This window comes from Cheilinus undulatus, linkage group 10, assembly GCF_018320785.1.
Source record: "Cheilinus undulatus linkage group 10, ASM1832078v1, whole genome shotgun sequence".
Classification (NCBI taxonomy): Eukaryota; Metazoa; Chordata; class Actinopteri; order Labriformes; family Labridae; genus Cheilinus; species Cheilinus undulatus.
In genome coordinates, this window is record NC_054874.1 from 28,200,728 (window position 1) to 28,221,877 (window position 21,150).

Consider the following 21,150-nt stretch of genomic DNA (forward strand, 5'->3'; position numbering starts at 1 on the left):
CATTCTATTCCATTCTACCATTCCATTCTACCATTCCATTTCATTCCACCATTCCATTCCATTATACTTTCCATTCCATTCTATTCTACCATTTCATTATACATTCTATTCCATTTTGCCATTCCATTCCATTCTACCATAGTGCACTACCCCACCTCCTCAAAAAAAAAAAAAAAAAGTTTTTCTAAAGGCCATAATGACTATATTGTTATATTAAAATGTTAATGTTGAAAAATTTGGGATGCACCTGTTTCAGCCGTATTTATGCCCATTGAAAATGAACGTATTTTAGTACAATGCAAATACATTCAAGAACCATATATGTGTACTACCAACCTCCTCGCTGGTGCTTGGTTGGGACATTTCACTCCAGTTCTCTTGAGTCTCTGCCACGGACATCTTCGTACTAGGCTACATACGTCTGATATTTCCTTGCTGAAGAGTGAGGTAATCAATGCATGTTCGAAGGTGCAATGGATCGCGTACAAACAATACAGTGTCAGAATGGTGTTATGTTTATACTTCTCATCCAACCACGATCAAATTCACTCTATCTGGTGAGCTGACAGCTTCAATTCGATTGGTCAATTAATTGATCGGAAAGCTTAGGTCGACCAAGATCACCCTGGTCGGCGAATTCCCCCCCCCAAGACGCTGGTCTGGGGGCAAAAGCGTGTGAGCAGCAAAGAGAGACGTGCTGCTGGGAACAGGAACAATGCAGCTCTTGGAATTAGAGGTAGAGAAGCACACAAAGCTACCAGAGTGGGATGTTTTCTGATATTTTACAGCACTAACACTCAGAAACAACACATCAACTCGTCACAAAGTTGCAGGCTGTTTGTGTTGAAGTGGCACTGCTGAGTCTCTCTGCTCTGCCCTCCCTCACTGTATCAACTCCCGTGGTCAGTTTAATTTACCTGTCGGCAAAGAGGCTGCGTAGTATAATCTCGTTTTATAATCTCCTTAAAGTGTTCACGTTAGCGTTAGCTTCTCTTCCAGCCACACAGAAAGGACAGGTGATAAAAGGCAATGTCTGATGGTCATAAAGTCCTAACAAGAAAACTTCTTTCCTCTCACCTCTGTAAATAAACGCTGCATGCCGCCTGCTTTATGCTTGTAAATGACACAGTGTGGGCTGGATCAAGTGATCCTGTTATTAGTTACCGTTACAAACGAATGAAAAACGATGATCTGAGGTTATTTTGTAGGCTGTGTGAGTTTAAAGAGTTACCGCGCCGGGATCACAGAGATCAGAGGCAGGTGGGCGCTTATATTATATAGTAAAACGTGATGAGTCGAAAAGATACATTAATGCTTCCAAACGCTTGTTACATTCATTTTAGGATCATTAAGAGTATCAAGCAGGTGCAGTGAGGAGCCTGGATGGATTGAATTAGTCCCCAACGAGGTAAATTCTTATACTGAATGACATTTTTTTACCTGAACAACCAATCGATTAATTGGTGCCTGGGTGCGATTTTGGTCGACCAAGTTTTTCTTTGGTTGACTACAGCCCTACTATCCGGATGGCGCGATTTATCTGGATAGTTTTTGGTTTTTTTTTGAATGATGCCAAGCCGGAATGAAAACAAGCTAAAATGAAATAGCAGTAACAAGGCTATTTTTAAAATGTAAGCAGTAGAAGGTACAGATAATTGTGTGAAAATGTAAGGAGTAGAAGTAAAAAGTCAGCTGAAAAATAATTACTCCAGTAAAGTATAGATACCCAAAAATTCTACTTGAGTAAGGTAACGAAGTATGTGTACTTAGTTACTTGACACCTCTGTATATAGCCTAATGTATACAATAATAACTTCTTGGCAAATAGTTAAATGTGAAACATTGACATGTTGTACCCCTACAGCAGCTGCAGCACCAGAGTTTGCTGCTGACAGTCAGTGAGGAGGAGTCACCTCTATCAGGCAGAAAGATGACTGGGGCTTATAAAACAGCAAGACTTGTTAAACTATTAAACATGACCTTGTTATAAAAAGATAATATCATAATCCCATGGTAAGACATGATTACGAGCTAGTAATAAATATGAGACCATTTTTAAACTTGATCTTTGTGTCAGAGGCAGAGCCAGGAACCAGTAGTGAGCCCAATGCAATTGTTAGTCATAAGACACCAATGAGCCATTTTCCCAGAGTGTAACTGCTGTACATCAAATCATTTCAAATACCATTAGTAGTAATATCAAAATGTTAAAAGTGACCTTATATACTTTTAAAAAGAACAGTATGATAAAAAAATACTACAGGGTATATAGAAAATCTGATGTTGGGTTTAATACTTTTAAAGACATCTTCAGTTACATTAACAACACAGTTGCGTATGTGTCTTGTGCTGATGGTAAGACAAGAATGTGTAGTATATATATCATTGTAGTATGTAAATTAAGCTTTCTTGGAGTATTTAGAGATTAGACTATGAGAAAAAAGAAGCAGATACCATATGAAGTAGCTGAATAGAAGGTCTAATTTTAAATTAAGTGGCCTAAAAGTGGCTACCTTGAATCTAGAAGTCTCTATTTACAAGCACTGCCATTAAATTAAAAAAATGAACCACCTACAATAAGGTATAAAGAAAAACAAGATTAAAACTAGGATAATTAAGATCTTTAATTCTGATTTTAAAGCATTGATGTGTCATTGATTGACTTCTCTCTCAGCTGATCAGCCATAGTTCCCAATAATTGAGTTGCATTCATTTCAATAATTCATCTCCATAAGTCTGGAAATAATTCAGGTCAGATCTGGTCGCATCAAAAATCCCATGTGTGACTAATTTCAAATTTAAAAAACAAAAGCAGGAAAACTACAACCTCTTTAGAGGCTAAAAAAAGTAACAAAATACAAAATTCAAGACCTTCTAGACTTGCATTTTAATACTTTTTTAACACCTTAATTTTGGTTGAATTGATTGACTTTAAATACTTTTTACGACCCAGTGGACACAGTTTACTCACTCCACAGTTAAATAGCTCCAGTAAAGTGTAACTGGGAACTGGAGCAGGCTGGTCTAAACCATGAAACTCCAGGGTGGAAAATGAGTTCCAGTCCAGCTTTCACCCTTCTGAGGCTCCACCTCAGCACCCAGGGGAAACGTTCACTCACTGCCCAGTTGAGAGGTAGCCCTGGCACATGCACCTGTCCTATAAAACCCCTAAAACCCCCATGCAGGATTAATGGTTTCATGCTTTTAAATAATCAGGTGGTTCAAACAGTAATGGCAGAATCAAACTAACCTTAACAATAAAGAAATACCGAAACTAAATGCAACCACAACAACACACAAGAGACTAAAAAGTGATAAAGAAAACAAGACACAAATAAATAAAGACTTTAAAAGTGATCCATTGGCAGCTTCATCGTTTACAGCACTATTTTATCTGCTTCTAACACAGTATTCTGCACAGGTAGTCACATTTGATGTCTGCTTTTTCTTTGCAGGGCTTTAAACATCATCAAACAGACATTAACACGAGTGGTACTGCCCACATTTCAATCCATAGTCCTCGACCTTATCAAGCTACCTTTATGATCATCACCCTCGGGTGGCACACTGGCCTAAAGAGTGCCAAGAGGTAGCGGAGGAAGCTTTCCATTTCTAAACAAGAAGTTTCCCCCTAACATGAGGACAGCCTGGGTCTGAGTGGTGGAGTTAGCTTGCTCAAAGCAGAGAGGTCACCCAAGAAAAGCAGACATGGGGTGAAGGGGGTATCCTGGCCAGGGATTTTTTGCTAGAGTGGTATGTTTCACACAGCAAAATTCATGAACTTTGGGGCAACTCTCAAGCATATGTTGTTAAGACACCTCTAACACCCCAGGTTTTCATCAGACTTCCTCTATGAAGCCTGGCTGACATTCAATAGACTCTTTTTATGATTTTAAATTGGGTCAATCCTGTGCGCAGTTCCCCTGACATTTTTATTTCCACTCCTAGGAATTCTTCCACACTCTGCCTCTGTACTTGTGAGTTAGTTTCCCATGTTGATTTCAGAAACCAGGTATTTAAAATCAGAGGCCCTAAGGATGATATGGTAGTAGGTGCTCTTAACCACATCCAGACATGTTTAGGACTGTTTCTCTAACTGTGGGATTATTGAGAGAGAGAGAGACAAATGTCTCTACAAAGTTTCTTAATTGTAAATACTTTCAAAATTGATTGAGTGGAAGGTTGAATTGTTGTCTAAGTGCCTCGAGATGTTTTAATATTTCACTGTGATACAAGTCCCCAAGAACACTAATCCCTTTATAAAATCAAAACTTCAAGTGTAACGGTGATTTATCTTTGCAGAGCCCAGGATTTGACCAGATCCTGAGAGACAGATGGAGAAAGAGATAAGGGCTAAACAATAAATTGTTTTGGAAACACGATTGTAAAGTGTGTATGTTCTGACGAGAAGCTTCTGTCATTTGGTGAAATCCAGCGGCACAAGTTTTTCAATTAAAGTCTTTAATATCAATATCAGCAGTCAGAGAACAGAGCACTTTCTATGTGAGCCCTGCATGTGAAAATGCTCTGTCTACAGGTGACACTGCTGTCAGAACAGATACACTGACATGACGCTCAAAGCAGACACCCAGTTACACAAAGCCGATCTCAGATGAGTGTATTCCCTCTATCAGCAGCACCCCATCCTGGTTCTCGTTAATGCTGTAGCCACATATGGCACAGATGTGCTGCTGATTGTTTCTATTACAGCTGCCTGTGTCTGTTGGAGTGTGTGGGTCACAGCCACTGTGTAAAGTAGAAGTTACACTCATGGGGTTTGTCATGTAGCTAAATGTGACTTTGAACCTCAGTAGGAATTAGTGGTGTAATGGAACAGAAAAATTTTGGTTTGGTATGTACCTCAGTTTTGAAGTCACGGTTTGGTACGTTTTTGGTACGATAGTTCAAGCAAATAAAGAAAATTTAATTTTTAATTTTTTTTCAAAACTAAATTGTATAAAAATAAATAGGCTGAATAAATAACATTTAAATTATAAATATCACACAACCGCTAGTTAGCTTGTTAAATACGCAAATTAGCGTCTATCCTGCCAATTTCAACACGAACTTCAGCACTGGATTACTTTTTTAACCAATGGGACCTACTACAAAGTTTGGGAGAACTTTTCACAGCCCATCTAGACAGATAAAGAGGTTAGAGCCGTGTGAAATCTGAGTATAACTTTACCTATGACACAGCTGCAGACATGATGGAGACTCTCTCCCCCCTCCGAGGCTGACATTTGAAGGTAAAATTAATTTGATTCACAGAGCCAGAGCACCAGTGTTATAATTAAAACTATCTTAAAGAATAGGAAATTCATAACTAGCAGGTGAGACTTTTTGTTAATCCTCCTCTTAAAAGTGATGTTCTAGTTTGAGTGTAGCATTTTTAAACTTTAATTGATCTGCTGGATGATGTGCTGTCAGCTGCTGAACAAAGTAAGCGCGATTGTTGTTGTCTTTGTCCACTGTTGTATTTTACTGGGCAACAAAGTGTCCCTTAACAGGACATTTTTTTCTGGGCATATTCAGGCTGTTGCTGTCGTTTGATGTGGTTGTGTGGTTGCCAGGACATTGTGACAGTGAGTTGCGCTCTGGTTTTCTGTCTGTGTATGAGCTTCGTTCCACATGTATTAATTTGGTACACGTTTGTACCGTACCGAGAGGCCCGTACTGAATCGGTACGGTACGAATATATATACCTTTACACCCCTAGTAGGAAAGGTTGATGACATTCAAGCTAAACAATAACAAGAGAAAGGTGTGCCTTTTCCCCCTTTCTCCCCCTTCTTCTACACTAGTAAAGCCATTAGTCTGCGCTGTGGTCTTTGCACAGCAGTGGCTTCTTCCTCTACTCTGGGGCTTAATGATGGCCACATACTGCAAAGCCACCTACTGATTCAGAATGTGGAGTCTCGTGAAGGAGCTAGCAAATGCATTTGTTATTGGTGGATTTTACTGGTCAATAGTTGATTATCCGGATAATAAAATTCTGTTGAATAATTTCAATATCATACGATTATTTATTAGTACCAATGATCATTGTGCATCTCATAGATATAGTGGGGATCATCGCTCTACATCAGCCTGAGGAGTTTGGGACAGTTTGATGTCAGAGGAAGACTTTGTTTGGTTCACTTTAAATAAAAATTAATAAAAAAAAAAAAAAAAAAACAGAAAGACGAAAATCTATCATTAATCTTAAACATGGAGGTGAGGAAGTGCTCAGAATCTGAGAAAAAAACAAAAGAATTTCATCTACATACATCAATATTTAAATACCTGTATATAAAAGGTGCGTGTGTGTGTGTGTGTGTGTGTGGGGCTGTTTGTCTGGTGCTTCTACCCAGTTCAATTTAGGGAGAGAACATAACATTAGTCACCACAGATACCTTGAGATTATTGTATTTAAAGACTAACCCAGTCTATAAACTTCACACTGAAGTCAAAACATTCCAGGGTGGAGATCAAATAAAGTTATTCCATCAAGCCAAATGCATTTTTTGCCATCCTGCAAGATGACTGCTATAGGGAAGGTGTTGTCCTGAATAGCCCATACAATATGAACTAGTCTGCCTGGTCAGGATGAATTTATGAGGTTCTAACCCTGTTTGATAAGTTAGCTAATATTTGTAGAAATGTTGCTATGCCAGGTCACAGAAAGGATTAATTTACTCCTTTTTTCTTACGTGAGCCTCCAGGGGCTGACTTGAACTAAGCTGACTTTCTGGATGTGGGATTCTAAAAGCAATCACTGCAGCAGGAGGAGACCCTCACCACAATGGCGACTTCAGTGCCTTGTGACTGCCCCCATAGTTGTCATGAATGCACTTAAAGACCTCCAGTCCAGTTCTTATCACTCCATATCGCAGTACAGCTCCAAAGAAATACAGTAGCTCTCTCTCCAACCCTGCAAATAATGGGTTAAGTGCTTCTTTCCTATGAAAACAGCACGTGTAATTGTCTGACTGGTAACATTTTGTAGAGAACAGAGCTCATTGACCAGGTAATCGATCAAATCAACTGGAGGGTTTCAGCCCCAGTAATGACAGAAACATGCCCAGCTACCAAACCTGCATTGAAACGGTCAAACCTTCTCTGCAACAATGTCTGAAAGGAAGTGCTAGACAAACACTGCATTACGTGTGGCTTCCATGAGGTTACTGCAGTATGTTTTGGAAAATTGTTATCAAATTACAAACACAATGGATTTACTTACCTCTGCTTCCTTTAAATGGTTACAGAGCAGAGAGGCAGAGGAATAGAGGGGAGAGAGGAGAGAGAGAAAGAAAGGTCAGTGATAACGGCACAGTATGCTCTGTCTGTCAGATCCATTACAACCCGGTGTTACTCATTCTGAACACTGAGCTCAGCTCCAGAGACTCGTTTAATAGGAATCTGATTCTGAGGGTGGTGAAATACCAAAGGACTCACACAAACACATTCTCTCACACACAACCTTATAAGAAAGGCTTATTTGATGAGGCATGTAATTTGAAACACATCTAGGACAAATTGTACAGGCTTAGAGTGGAGGCATGGTTGAGAGAGAGAGAGAGAGAGAATATAAGCAGGTAGGTGGGGTTATGACTAAAAATGTGTATGGATTAAGTGTTGTTTGAATATGCTAAAAGGTGGCTTAAAGGAGAGTGATGGAGGTTTAGTGTGTTGATGGTGTTGTGTGCATGCAAAGCCAAAACAGGCCAACCTCTTGACAGCATCCAGGAATTTTGGCACCTTTTTGACATATAGAGCTTTTATGTGTAAAATAAGATAAATAAGATTTATGACGTTTGTAATACCAACATAATTTCCAAACAGCCACCAAGATATTTCCACAGCTTCCTAGGAATAGTTGCTTCTTTAAAGTCATATGTAACAATGTGAAAAAGAGAGTGTGTCTGAAGAGAGAGAGAGAGAGAGAGAGAGAGAGGGGCTCACTGGTTATCATCATGCAGTAAATTAAGAAAAATTCAGTTTGGATATCTCATGTTGAAACTGAAGCTCTCTATGGCTTTGCTTAGTATTTTTCTGCAGCTGCTTACAGTTGATGTTGTCTTACACTCTTGGTTTGAATAATCACTTCTAGATGCAACATCATCAATAACTGACATGAAGACTACCTTTTGTATCGGTGCAGTATGAGGCAAAATGTTTCAAACTGTGGGGAGTATTATTTGGAGGGGCTCACTGTTGATGAAATGGTTAAAAGACAAAAATAAATATAAATAAAGCTATGAAATCAGTCAGGGCAGGACAGGCCTGTTGTCTAGTTCTGATCAAACTACTGCTACAGCTACATTCAAGCAAATTGCTTCACCTGCACTAGCAACTGTTGACTGGCTTTCAATGCAACTAAACCATGCCAGTAATCTCGTCAACCTAACTCAAGGCCGGTTGGGAGAGGAGAAAAATTTTCTTTACCTAGAAAGGCTTTTGGTGTTGTTCTTTTCTCCACTTTCAACTAAAAAAGAAAAGCTTTCCAGAGCAGTTAAACTGCCGCTATAACTACATCTGAGCTAATCGCTCCACAAGCAGTCATCGATCACCGGCTTGCATAACAACTAAACAACGCCCATAGCTACCATCTCCATTCATGCTGGCTTTGTAAGGTTCTGTAAGTATCACAACTAACCAATTCCAAAAAGTTGACTTAACTACCCCTGGAGTCCATAGCTACAATATCCATTTTATCCATAGAGCATGGACCAGTCTCAGTGACATCACCAGTCATTTATCTAAAAAAGAGGTCTGAAGCCCAACAATGGTGGCCGCCATATTAGTAATACTTATCTAACTTTTTGGTCAGTCTAAAACAGACACAGAGATGGAGCTGAGGCAGGTTTTAAGCTTTTTGCCACAAAGTTACAACGTAGTCACCTTTCAGTGTACTCAAATAAAATGTTTAAAAAGGGGATGTTTAGATTTGCATAGTTATTTTAATACAATCTAACCATCAGTTAGCAGATCATTTATAGAACAGATATACATTGCTACATCAATGGAAAAAAAGCTGTTTTTCCTATTTGTATTGTACAAATTCTGTATCTCCACTATGTCAAGTTTGGTTTTACAGATTGTCATTACTGCAGAGGCTAGTTAGCACTTTGCATTTTTTGTGTCTCATTAATATAATTCATTTAAGCTAACTTAAGATGAAAAAGAGGTATTACTGCATCTGTGCTAACTTACCACATAGCATGTAACCCCGCCTCAGTAGCTTGGTTTGACCACCTGATGCGCCTCAGCTGTGAAGCTACCAGAAAAATACTGGACTGGATAAACAAGACCTTGTAGAATAAACACTTGTTGTTTTGTTGATTTTTTACCATCTGTTCAATGTGTGACATGTTTTCTAGCTCAGTTCATTTTGACCTGCAGCTACAAACATGTTGTGTTTACAAGAGGAAGTGTTTCATCTGTTATCATCAGATAACAGCTTTTCCCATCGTTTTCTCTGTCCAGTGGAGGACTGCAGCTGAGGTGCTGCTGCCTGAGATGTAAGGTCACAGATTTTTTAGTAGCTGGTTTTATTGTAGCTTTCAGAGGTTGCTATTAGACTTCTTATTATTCCCCCTAAGTCTCAGGGATGACCTTTCTTTGCCTTGGACCTCCATTAATATTTTAGTGCGCTCATCTTAGAAGCATTAACTTGCTGTTTAGCTCTCTGCGACACTGCCCCAATGTCATTCAAACCCTTTAAAGTGATTACAAGGAGATAAAACTCTGTCGTTATAATCATAGTGTCTTTGATGGAGGTGGTGCTGGATTTTTTTAATAGGACAGAGACTTTCAGAGTGAAGGGAGTCTTTCAGCTGGATCCATTTGAAATAGAAACACTGTGGACGGCAACCAAAAATTTAAAATGTTTAATTAAGTTGTTCATGGGGTTTAATTAAAATGTGGCACAACATCTGTCAGTGGAAATGAGATTCCTTTATTATCAAACTGTACATGTTGCAGTTTATTTAGCAGCGCCTCCATTTTAATTATAGTTAATTGACTGCATGTTTGTGTTCTAACACCTCCATGTCGCAGTGATTAAATCCATTAGATGCTGGTGTTTAGCAGCTGAATGATCAAGAGAATCTAGGCTGCAGTGTTCAGACAGTATCCTCTAAGGAGGAGAGGGACAGACACGTAATAGGAAAAAAGCTACAAATCAGCATGTCTGGCTGTATTGTGCTCATTGTGAACCCCAGATTGTTGTGTCAAGGTCAGAAATTTGAGTTCTGCTGTAGTAAACATAAAACCTAATACTTTGTTTTTGCAGACAAACACAAACATAGTTGGATTTATGAGCTATAAATGGCTTGAGCTGAGGAAAGCACTTCAACTGTGGGATAAAACACAAAATTATCACATTGTCCCAAAATAACAGAGTAGTAAATCAACAAAATAGAAATTTGGTTAAACAAATAATGCCTCGTATGTTGATATCAAAATTAAAGCTCCTATGATGACATTTTAGCTCTTAATGAAACAGTCTGAATGAAAACTGATGCTTCTTTAACACCTAAAAAGAGTGCACAAGACTCAGCAACAACGTAAGCAATAGAGTGGTGCAGTCACAATGTAATTTCGTAGGGAAAACCCAGACATTAGCATTGCATGGGTTCCCTCTGCGGTGAGCCTATGGGATTTTACAATGGGTTTTTGAATCATTTTAGAAAATAAGATCTGTGTCCGATAAAAGTTTAGGAAACTTTCACTTTTTGATATATAAACATCATAGCTGGTCCGTAAATATAACTTACCAAAGTAAAAAGCTAATGGCATGCTTTACTGAACTACAACACGGTCAACTGAATTTAACGTCATCACCCATGGATCGAGTGAGCGGCAGGTTCAGTTGCCGCTGATTGGGGCGATGGTGTTTACGATCACAACAAACGCTGTAGTCTTAGTTAGCAACCGCCTTTATTAGGACATGAAAAAATATACAATTCAAAGGATCTTTTCAGATGTATTTTATGTCATAGGACAAAACGTCAAACTCTCTTGAGCTTGTGTTCACCACAGACCTTATTTCAGGCTTTTAACCAGAAACTCGGTCAAAAATCCCATAGACTTTCAGATGAGGGAACTGGATGTGTTAAAATGCTAACTGACTGCTGCGTTTTAGGACTCATTCCTGAACCACTGTATTACACCTGCATTTTAAATTGAAAGACATCAGGAAGAATGTGCATTTGTTGCCAGCGCTTAACAGTGATGTCCAAAACACTCTGTCACTGAAACACTTCCTTCCAGCTCCTTCTCCTTCCATGCACTTTAACTCTGATGAAAAAAATGATTCCTGGTTTCCGTGCAAAATCACACATTACCTTTTGCATTGATATATGTGTGTCATGGTCGACTACTGTACAAATGACTTTGCTGTCTGGTTTCTGCAGTGTTTGATTAACCTTGCGAAGCAGATAATTTGCCAGACTCCACGTCTGTCATCAGACAAATCTATCTTGAGAAGCTCCACTTGGAAAATGTGTTTTTCCACTTCTGCTGACATTCTTCGGTACGAGTTTGTCATGGTTACAGAGTGGTGATTACACTCCTCTTCAAAAGTATTGGAACAGTGGGGCCAATTCCTTTATTTTTGCTGTAGACTGTAAATATTTGGGTTTTACATCAAAAGATAAATATGAGGCACTAGATCAGCATTTCAGCTTTTATTTCTTGGTATTTACATCTGGATCTGAAGATAGCACTTTTTGTTTGAACCCAGCCATTTTTCATGTGAGCAAAAGTATTGGAACGTGTGACTGACAGGTGTGTTTTGTTGTTTGTGTCAGGTTAATGTTTGGTGAGGATGCCTGCATATTTGTGTGGGTGTGCATCAACCTGCTATGAGACCTCAGACGGACGTTGGCATATGGCTTTAATCTGGCTTATGTTCATTAAATGTGAATGAAAACCAATAAACAAAAAAGTAAATAAAGAAGATTGATTATTTCAATAAAGTCACTTTAAAAGTTTGTACATACTGTTGCTGGGTGGGAATAATACAATGATATTCACAGCCAATTTGAGAAACAGCCTTTATAAAAACATACATGGACATATTCAGAGTGATGTGTTGGATTGTTAAAAGAAAGCAGAATGAACTTTTTCATTCATTTGATGATTACATAAGAAAAGCTAAATCCAGCAAGAACAGTACAAGCTAAGCTGCCAGAAACCAAACCGGGTTTGTCATCAGGCTGCCCCAAATACTGGACCATACATAAGTCATGAAGAGTGTAATCTTCATCAGTCTTGTTGCACATACACATTGTCTGATGTTTGAATATTTTTGCACCTGTTATGCAACTTTACTGTCTCACACTATTCTCAGCCATCTGCTGAGGATGACGTGTTAGCAACAACACGCCAGGCTGCAGCCATGAAATCAGACTAAAGACACCAGTTTCAAGATGCACAACTCTACCCATCGAGTCACAGTCTCCTTTGCTGTTATGTCCCTCCTGTTGATGCACAACAGAGAACTGATGTCAAGCCTTCCTCAAACATTATATTTTAATAGTTTTCTACAGCAGATCACTGATCAATACAGATCAGTAAAAATCCTCATCCACACCAGCATCAGCTGTTGTGATAACTGAATTTTTAGTGACAGGTTTCAAAAGGCAAGTTGTGTTATTAATGAAATGCACTACTAGAGAATATTGACATAAGATTAGGCAAAAGTAGAGAGAAACTGGAGAAGGCGGGGTGGGAAAAGTGCTGTGTCTGTATTAAGAGTAGCAGAGGAGAGGCGTATTTAAGCACCACAAATATCTTACACTTGTCAAACCTCTGTTTACAATGTACAACCTTGGCTCTGCTTGTTTTTGGACCATTAAAAGGTGCAGAAAAAGCCTGCACAGTCTATCAACAAACAAAGTATCATTGCTATTACGGCTTTATCTATAAGCAATTCGTCCCCCCCTGAACCATATAAATGAAATTCAAATAAAGAAGTGAAAAAATACTTGCTTTGGGGCAGGTTTAGTTCCTTTTGTTTTTAGCTACTAAATCAGTAAAGAAAAGGATGCATTTGCATCACATGAACACAGATAAACCTTTGATTTCATTTTACTTTAAGATACAATCTGTCAAAGTCCTTCACATCCAAGATAACCTCTTCACAGCTGCTGTCTCTTGAGTCTCCAGCAGGTCAGTTCATCTTTTCCACCCCTCCAGTTAAAAGTCAAGGGCTCCAGAACTCATCTGATAGCTGGTCTCTGAGGAAGTGTGTGACAGGAAAACGTATAGAGGGATTGGAATTGATTAAGAGGGGAAACAAGGTGTGGATGGACGGTCTCAGCCCGATGAGCTGCTCTCAGCAGAAGTAACCTCCACTTAATGTGTATCTATGTGTATTTGTGGACACGCTTCTACTCACAAGTTAGTATTGGTTTGCACAAATACTCGCATTAGGATTAAAATAGGCAAAGCAGAGCCCGGAGTGCTGACTGAGGATGTCATAATCAGGGGATGAGGATGCAAATTGGGGCCTCTCTGTGGAAACTAAACAGCATTAAAAATTTACTCTGTACTATCAGCATTATATTCATCCATCTGGATGCTTGCCCAATTCCCTCCCTCCCTCATCTTTCCTCCATAGTGCCTTATTCATTCCTCTCTTTTCTCTCTCTCTGCTCTCCACTAAAACTGTATCCTACTTATAGACAAGAACTGGTCTGGGATCTGATCAGTATGATCTTTTCAAGCTGATTTATGAGTTTTAGATAACAGAGCAGGGGAGGGAGTGGATTTTAGACACACTGCATTAGATGTCTTCATTTTTTGCTTCTGCAGCTTGAAGGAAGAGAGTGTAGATAAAAAAACACAAAAGCAATAAGATATGGTGCATTCAAGAACAAGTTATGAAACCTCATCAGTAGGTAAAATTCTGATTTGATAGAATAATATTATGCGGACAGCACTTGAGAATACGGATTGAGATCAGGATCTGAACAGAAACAGACGCCATCGCATACTACAAGTTGATTACTCATGGCAAATGAGATGTTATATTTTAAAATAAGAATATATTTAACATTAGGGATGCACAATATTGGATTTTTGTCGATAGCTGATGTGCCGATATTTTAAAACTCATTTTGGCTGATACGATACGAAGGTCAATGGAAGGCTGTGGGTGCAGGAGCCCTGTGCCCCAAGGAGGGATTGAGTGAACAGGAAGTAAAGGCAAACGCTTAGAACATTCGTGTTCTACTAATTTATTGCAAATTATACGTTAGAATCTCTTAATAAATCATCTTTATACAGTGCATGGTAGAGTTTATCTATATTCATATAAATGTATTGATTTCAAAGCAAATGTTTAAAAAACTATTCAATGAACTTAAGATCTGTCCTCTCTTTGAGGAGAGTCATGGGGGTACAGCGCCCTAGCACCACCCTGTTGACCAGCCGCCACTGATCCCTATTGTAAGGCTTGATGGTGGCAGCAGCATGCTGTGGGGATGCTTCTCAGCTGCTGGCCCTGGAAGGCTTTTGAAGGTAGAGGGTAAAATGAATGTGGCAAAATGTGGGAAAATCCTGGAGGACAATCTTATTCAGTCTGAAAGAAAACTACTGCTTGGGAGAAGATTTATTTTCCAGCAAGGCAATGACCAGAAGCACACAGCCAATGCTATCTAGAACTACAACAAGGTGAATGTTCTGGAGTGGCCAAGTCAAAATCCCAGACCTCAGTCTAAAAGAGAATTCGTGGCTGGACTTGAAATGGGATGTTTATGCTCGATCCCAGTGCAACATGACAGCTTGAACAGTCCTGAAAAGACAAGTGGAGTAATATGGCAGTGTCCAGATGCATAAACCTAATCTAGACCTATCCACACAGACTCACTGTGATTACTGCCAAAGGTGCATTGACTAAATACTGAAGGGGGAGAATATTTATGCAGTCACTTATTTTACAGTAATATTCTATTTTAATTGACATTACTTTGTATAAATGTTTTCACTTTGACATTAGAGGGTTTTGTTGTATGTTTTTGTCAAAAAACACATTTATATTGGCCATGATTGATTTCTAAAATCAATAAAACTGTAAAAAACCCGAGGGGGGGAATACTTTTTATAGGCACTGTAAGTGATGTCCTATGCACCAGCATTGTGTTCAGGTTGATGAATAAAAGAAGTTCTCAATTTGGTGCTTAGGATTTCTACTTTTTGTGCCTTTGTATCAAAACCAGTATCAGTATTGTCTGATTTTTACCAGTACCATGTTGACGTTCAAAATTTTGCTGTTGAAAACACGTTATTCACTAATAAACACTATGAAATAAATAACTGACACAATAACAGCAAGCTATTTTCTCTGTTCTATCTGTAAAATGTCAGTCAATGATGAAAATTCAGAAAATTGACAGGGCAAAAATATGGCATGCTTTAGTTTAACTTTTTTCCTTGAAGTTTAAATAAAACCTTCAGCCCAGCAGCTTATCAGACAAGAAGCAAACTAGTCTTTCTGTAATTTGGCAAAGTAAAAACAAACTTATTATTGTTATCTTAAACAAAGTTGCAGTTTCTGGTATTAATTTTCCACATGAGACTCTTTAAGAGTGCAGTTCTCCCCTCTTGGAATCTTCACAGAAGATCAGTTTCCAGCACATGTCTTTGACCAATCAGGACACAGCATATTAGCATCAAACTCAGTGATAGACACCAAGAGGGCTCCAGAAAAATGTAGCTAAACATCTTAATTGTTCCTTGTGGCTGGCTGCAGGAGAGGCGATAGGGACTGACCTCACTGTGAAAGGCCTATAAAGTTCCATTCATTTCAGAAGGACACTTTTACAAGAATATGTTAATTAGACGAAAAAGTTGATTTTATTTCTGTCTATTTCAATGTCCGACCCCCACAGCTTCAGTCAGGAAAAAGCTGGTCCTTGTGAAAATGGACTTGATGACCCCTGATGTAAAGTGTTGCTTGTGTTTAATGCTGCGATGTCATTTAGCAAATGCTTTTGTCCAAAGCTACAACATATGAGAGTAAAAACAAACCAAGCAAAGATTGAGACATGAGGAAACAATATCAGTAAGTGCCATGTATCATATTGTGACCCATGTATGGTGATACATATCATTTCACAATCACAGTGATTATGATGTTGGGGTTATGTGTTCATGGGTAACTTCTGTCGTTGGGGTTTTGTCCTTCCTGTTGCGTTCTTTCCTTGTGTTTTGCTGCTTTTTCTTAATTGTAACTCTGTTTAATGTTAAGCACTTTGTAAACCTCTGTTTTTAAAAGGTGCTATACAAATAAAGTTATTATTATTATTATTATTATTATTATTATTATTATTATTATTATCATTATTATTATTATTATTTAACGAAGAAGTAGCAAACACCATTTCCTACTGTGTGATTTCAACTGTGCACTGAACAATAATCAGGAAAATGCTTGTCTGGTAAAACTTAATTTGAAGTTTTACCAGGGAAATTAAATTAATTCCCACATAAATATTTTGGACAATGTCTTGTACATTCCATGTAAATAAGACAATCTGGGCTTTTTGAAGAGTGCTGCATGAACCACTTCATAACAAATATATAGTGCAGACTTGTGCAAGTGTTAGAATTTCTGCATAGTAATTTCATGTAGACAGATTACTTGGATCAGTAGTTGGCTAATGAGTTTGGGGCATTACAAGTTAATAGCAGTGTGACAGGAGCTCAAGCTCATTTTAATTTTAGGTCATGAAGATCAGCCTTAACTGGCTGAGTATGAACTCATCTGTCAGTGGTTCCATTACTGCTGCTGCAGGGTCACACTGAGAGCATTTACAGCAACAGAGAGAGCAGACATGTTTGCTTCATCATGGTCAGCAGGTTTATTTACTGACAGATGGTAATATGTGTGAATGGCTTAAAGCCTGGTGTGGAAAAGACTGTTAAAGACAAAAACATATCTAAGTTCTTTCCTTCTATTATGTTTTTACAAATCAACTAACAGCATAAAAAGACTTCAATCTGTAAAAGACGAGAAATGAAGTGGATCAGCTTCAAAGAACAGACAGAAAAATGAGAGATTTCTTTGAGTGCCTTTGCAGGATTTAATGGAGATGTGTAAACATGAGAGAAATTTCACTGGGGGAGCCAGTAGCCTTGTGGTTTTGTCTGTGCACCCCATTTACAGAGGCTGTTGTCTTTGAAGCAGGAAGCCTGGGTTCAAATCTTGCTTTTGGCTTCTTCCCCATCATTCCCTACCATCTCTCCCTTGTTTTCAATTTTATCCCACCGTCCTGTCTGCAATAAAGGCATAAAAGCCCAAAAGTAACAGAAAAATGACTCTGGTATTGGGGATTTTACAGCTAACAAGAAGTTTAAATGTCTATTCAAACCGTGCAAAGTTGAGTTCTTTTGTGTTTGCTTTACAGCCTGTATCTAAAGGTACATGATAGCTCTTCTCACTAAATGTAATGTTACACATTCTGCAGTATATGCTGAGCTTTTTTTCAGTTCTTGCAAAAGATTTAACAGTGAGATTCTCCAGTGTCTCTACAGCTGAGATATGAAATAGAGAATGCAGGATAATGGAGGTCAGAGTCAGTCAGTGTCACTAAGTATTATTGTTCCCATGAAAATATAACACAAAAGATGCCATTACCACAGTCCAAACCAACCCTGCACAATTGGTACAACAACACCATGGTTACACAAATGACACAAAGTGCCTGACATTTTCAGAGACAATGTCACTTGAAAAAGCCAGCAGCAACAAAGGGGCGAACAGCTCTGGCTGCTTTGCAAATCTAACAGCTAAACCAGGTGACAGAAAAAGGTGTGAGGTGCCATTTCAAGAGGCGCACAGCCTGAGGGGTAGATTGAAACAATTTCAGTTTATTTGTAGTTGTTTAAAATTGTTTTGAAAAGTTGGTGAAATCTGGTGCTGCTTTACAGAAATCCCTAAATACCAGAATGTGAGCGAGCTTCAGAAACAAAATCATCCTGATTACCCTCGTTCCTATTACACTATCTTACCAGCCAGCAAGCGATGCAGCTTTAAGCAGAAATATGTGGCACACCAAGATTTTTTTGGTTTCCTCTCACTTCCCTTTCTCAACAGAGCTTGTTAGCTTGTTTTACAAAGTGGAGATAACTGTGCATTAATAATAATGTTCGGCCAAGCACCTTAAAATATTTTTTGAAAAGTCCTGTCCTTCCAAAACACTTTGTATGGCTGCTTTCCCAGGCTAATGTGAAATATATCCCATGCAATGCATACATGAAACCATAGTTAATCCATAATCAATTATGTCATAAACTTATACTTTACTGTATACTTTAGTAATAGCTGAAACACTCGACTGGACCAAAGCATGAAGCCTCAGCTTGTTCAATCTCATAACAATAGAACAGAAAATGAGGATTTTACACCTGTTTTTATGAGCAAAAGTCCAGGTTTTTTCCAACTGGAGACTCTAAAAAGCCACTACTAATATGACTTGATCTGGTGACATCACAAGGGAGGGCGGAGACTTCCCTTCAGCCCAGGCCCTTACTGGCTATTGTTGGCTCTCGAAAGAGTAAGAAAGTTTCCTCGGAATTCTAAGGGATAAATATCCCTTACATTTCAGGCTAATTTATTTTCTTTTAACTTCTTTAATAAGCTATTTTGTCAAATTTATATAAAAGTTAAACACTAATGCACTATCAATACTTCACTTAAAAATATACTGAAGAAAATACTGGCAAAACCTAAATGTTCCAACACCTCATCTCTGTTTCTGTTCCTACCAATTAAACACACACTGAAGAAATATTACTGATTTTGAATGTCCAACAGTCCAGTACTAACATCTTTGTCTTGTTTTAGTCTCCATGATGAAACTGAATGTTGTTTTTTAATCAGATATTTTCCCATTAAAGATCTATTTCTAGCTTGTCTTACTCTAGTCTTTCTCATGGGAAATATAGGTTTAGTCAACATTAACTCAATGCAATGCCAGCAGCAAAGATAGATGATTTCACAAACAAGAAGAAAGACAAAGCATAGATTGAGGCTAGGCCCAAAGGAAACAGAAGAAAGATTGTGGACTCATAAAAAAAGGTAAGATGTCAAGGATACGTAATCATGGAGGGGAGAAAGGATGAGGCACAAGAGAGTACGGATATTGGAGTGTATTCTTCAAGGGTCTATTCAATATCGCGACTACAGTCTCAAGACTGACAGGAAGCAGCTCATTCATATGAACACACAGGTAACACTGAATATGAAATAGGGCGCTGGGAACGTACTGTTATGTATGTTCGCACAAGTTTGCCTCTTGGTTTGTGGTTAGCTATACTACCATAACACCCAACCTTGCTTTTACTAACAACAAACCCAGCTTTATCATTTCATTACAGTGTAGTGTTACCTCCACAGTGTGACCTTCTTTACAGAGAATCTGACCAAACAATAACACTTGTACTCACAACCAGTTCAGGTGCTTTAAACTTGTACAAAACTTCTTTTCTCTAGGCTTACATCCCACTGATTCCTTTCAGCTCTCTATTTTTACACTCTCCCTCATTCATCAACTCTCTTCCCCTCTCCTCCACAGCTGAAAACATCCCACAACTGAACAATATGGCTCATAGCCAAGAATCAAAAATGTGCTTCCTTTTCAATCTGTGCTTTCTTTTCACATTAATGAGGGAAAAACCTTCACTGAGCATCCTGCTATTCTGAATATCCCTCTATCTTCCCACTCTTTAGAGTTCTTTTCCTTTAGTAAACTCTCCAAGCTGGCTTTTTGTCCATTTTCCTCTTATTTCCTCACAGTTTCTGGATATTTGAAACAAAAATCAATTGATCAAGGTCTGGAACAGGAGTCTTTTTAGTTTAGCTTGGAGAGGCATCTGGCTGCAGACTGCGATGGGGGGGGCATTTTGGGCTCATCTGTTGCAGACTTCCACATCCCAGCAACCTTCAACGTGGGGTGGAAAGTACCAACATCGATTAGGGTTTTTATTAGTGTCTGATGTGTTATTTTGAATTCCATCCTCCTCCCCCTAATCTTTAGGGTTCGGGTGCCTAAACCTGATCCTCTTTGAGTTTGCCTTAGTTTGTGCTGTATTAAATTGAAATGTACACTTCTCCCTCTCACCTTTAGGGTTCAGGTAATTAAACCTTAACCCTCTTTGGGTTTTCCTTAGTTTGTGGTGTTAAATTTAAATGTATACATCCCTCCCCATCCCCCTAACCTTTAGGATTCAGGTGCCTGATCCTAAACCTTGTTGGGTGGTCCTTAGTTTGTGGTGTGTTACTTTGAATTTTATCCCCCTCCCTCTTACCCAAACCTTAACCTTTAGGGTTCAGGTACCTAACCCTTACCCTCTTTGGGTTTTCCTTAGTTTGTGGTATCTTAAATTTTATTTTATCCCCCTTGGTAAATTCTTGTTTTTTATCCTTAAAAATCTCCTGTGGTGAGAAATACACAGTCCAACCTCTGACAGTGAGTGGAAAATATACAAATTCAGTACATCATTCGCTCCACTGCAGAGGTCTGCAACAGATGAGTCCAAGACGCCCCACTAAAGAGGACTGCTGCCAGATCCTCTAGTCAAGTTGGGGCTTAAAACGGAATGAACAAAAAAAACAAAAAAAACAAAAGAAAAAAAGAAGAAAACAGGATCCACGATAAATGTGCTTGTATTAGAGTTCCAAATCACAGCCATTTTTTGATTGTTCTCTATTTCAGATGAGGTGGTTTCAAGCAGGTAATGCAAAACAAGAGAGCTAGAGACACAAGAAGAGCATAAATGACAGAAACAATTGGTACAGAAAGGCAGACAGTGAATGACACTTTGGACTTATCAAAATGACTGGCTGTCTGGGTATATGCAGGGCCATTTCAGTCCTAATGTCAAGTGACTGTAAAGCCAAACGTTTGAAGAGATGAGTGAAGAGGAAGATTACTTTAAAAAATAAAAGGCGCGAGGTAGCAAGCAAAGAAAGAAATACACTTCTGAAGGCTGAAGAGTGGTAAAAAGCACCATGAGAAAACGTGACTCACTGAAACTGGGTAAATGCGGCAACAAAACCCCTTTTAGCTATCCCGACTAACCTGCCCATGTCATTTAATGTACCTCAAAGAAAGGCATCACAAATGGGGTACTGTCACATGCACATTTTGATAATGT

At 38.7% G+C, this 21,150-nt stretch overlaps 1 protein-coding gene across 1 annotated transcript in view; it reads right to left on the reverse strand.

The window, feature by feature from the left end:
* The window catches only part of spock1 (SPARC (osteonectin), cwcv and kazal like domains proteoglycan 1), a 205,514-nt gene that overhangs the window by 115,948 nt on the left and 68,416 nt on the right, over positions 1-21,150 (reverse strand). Inside the window, exon 3 of the mRNA XM_041797800.1 lies at positions 7,223-7,231. Within this exon, the coding sequence (XP_041653734.1) occupies positions 7,223-7,231 (9 nt within the window). The remainder of the gene's footprint in view (positions 1-7,222; positions 7,232-21,150) is intronic.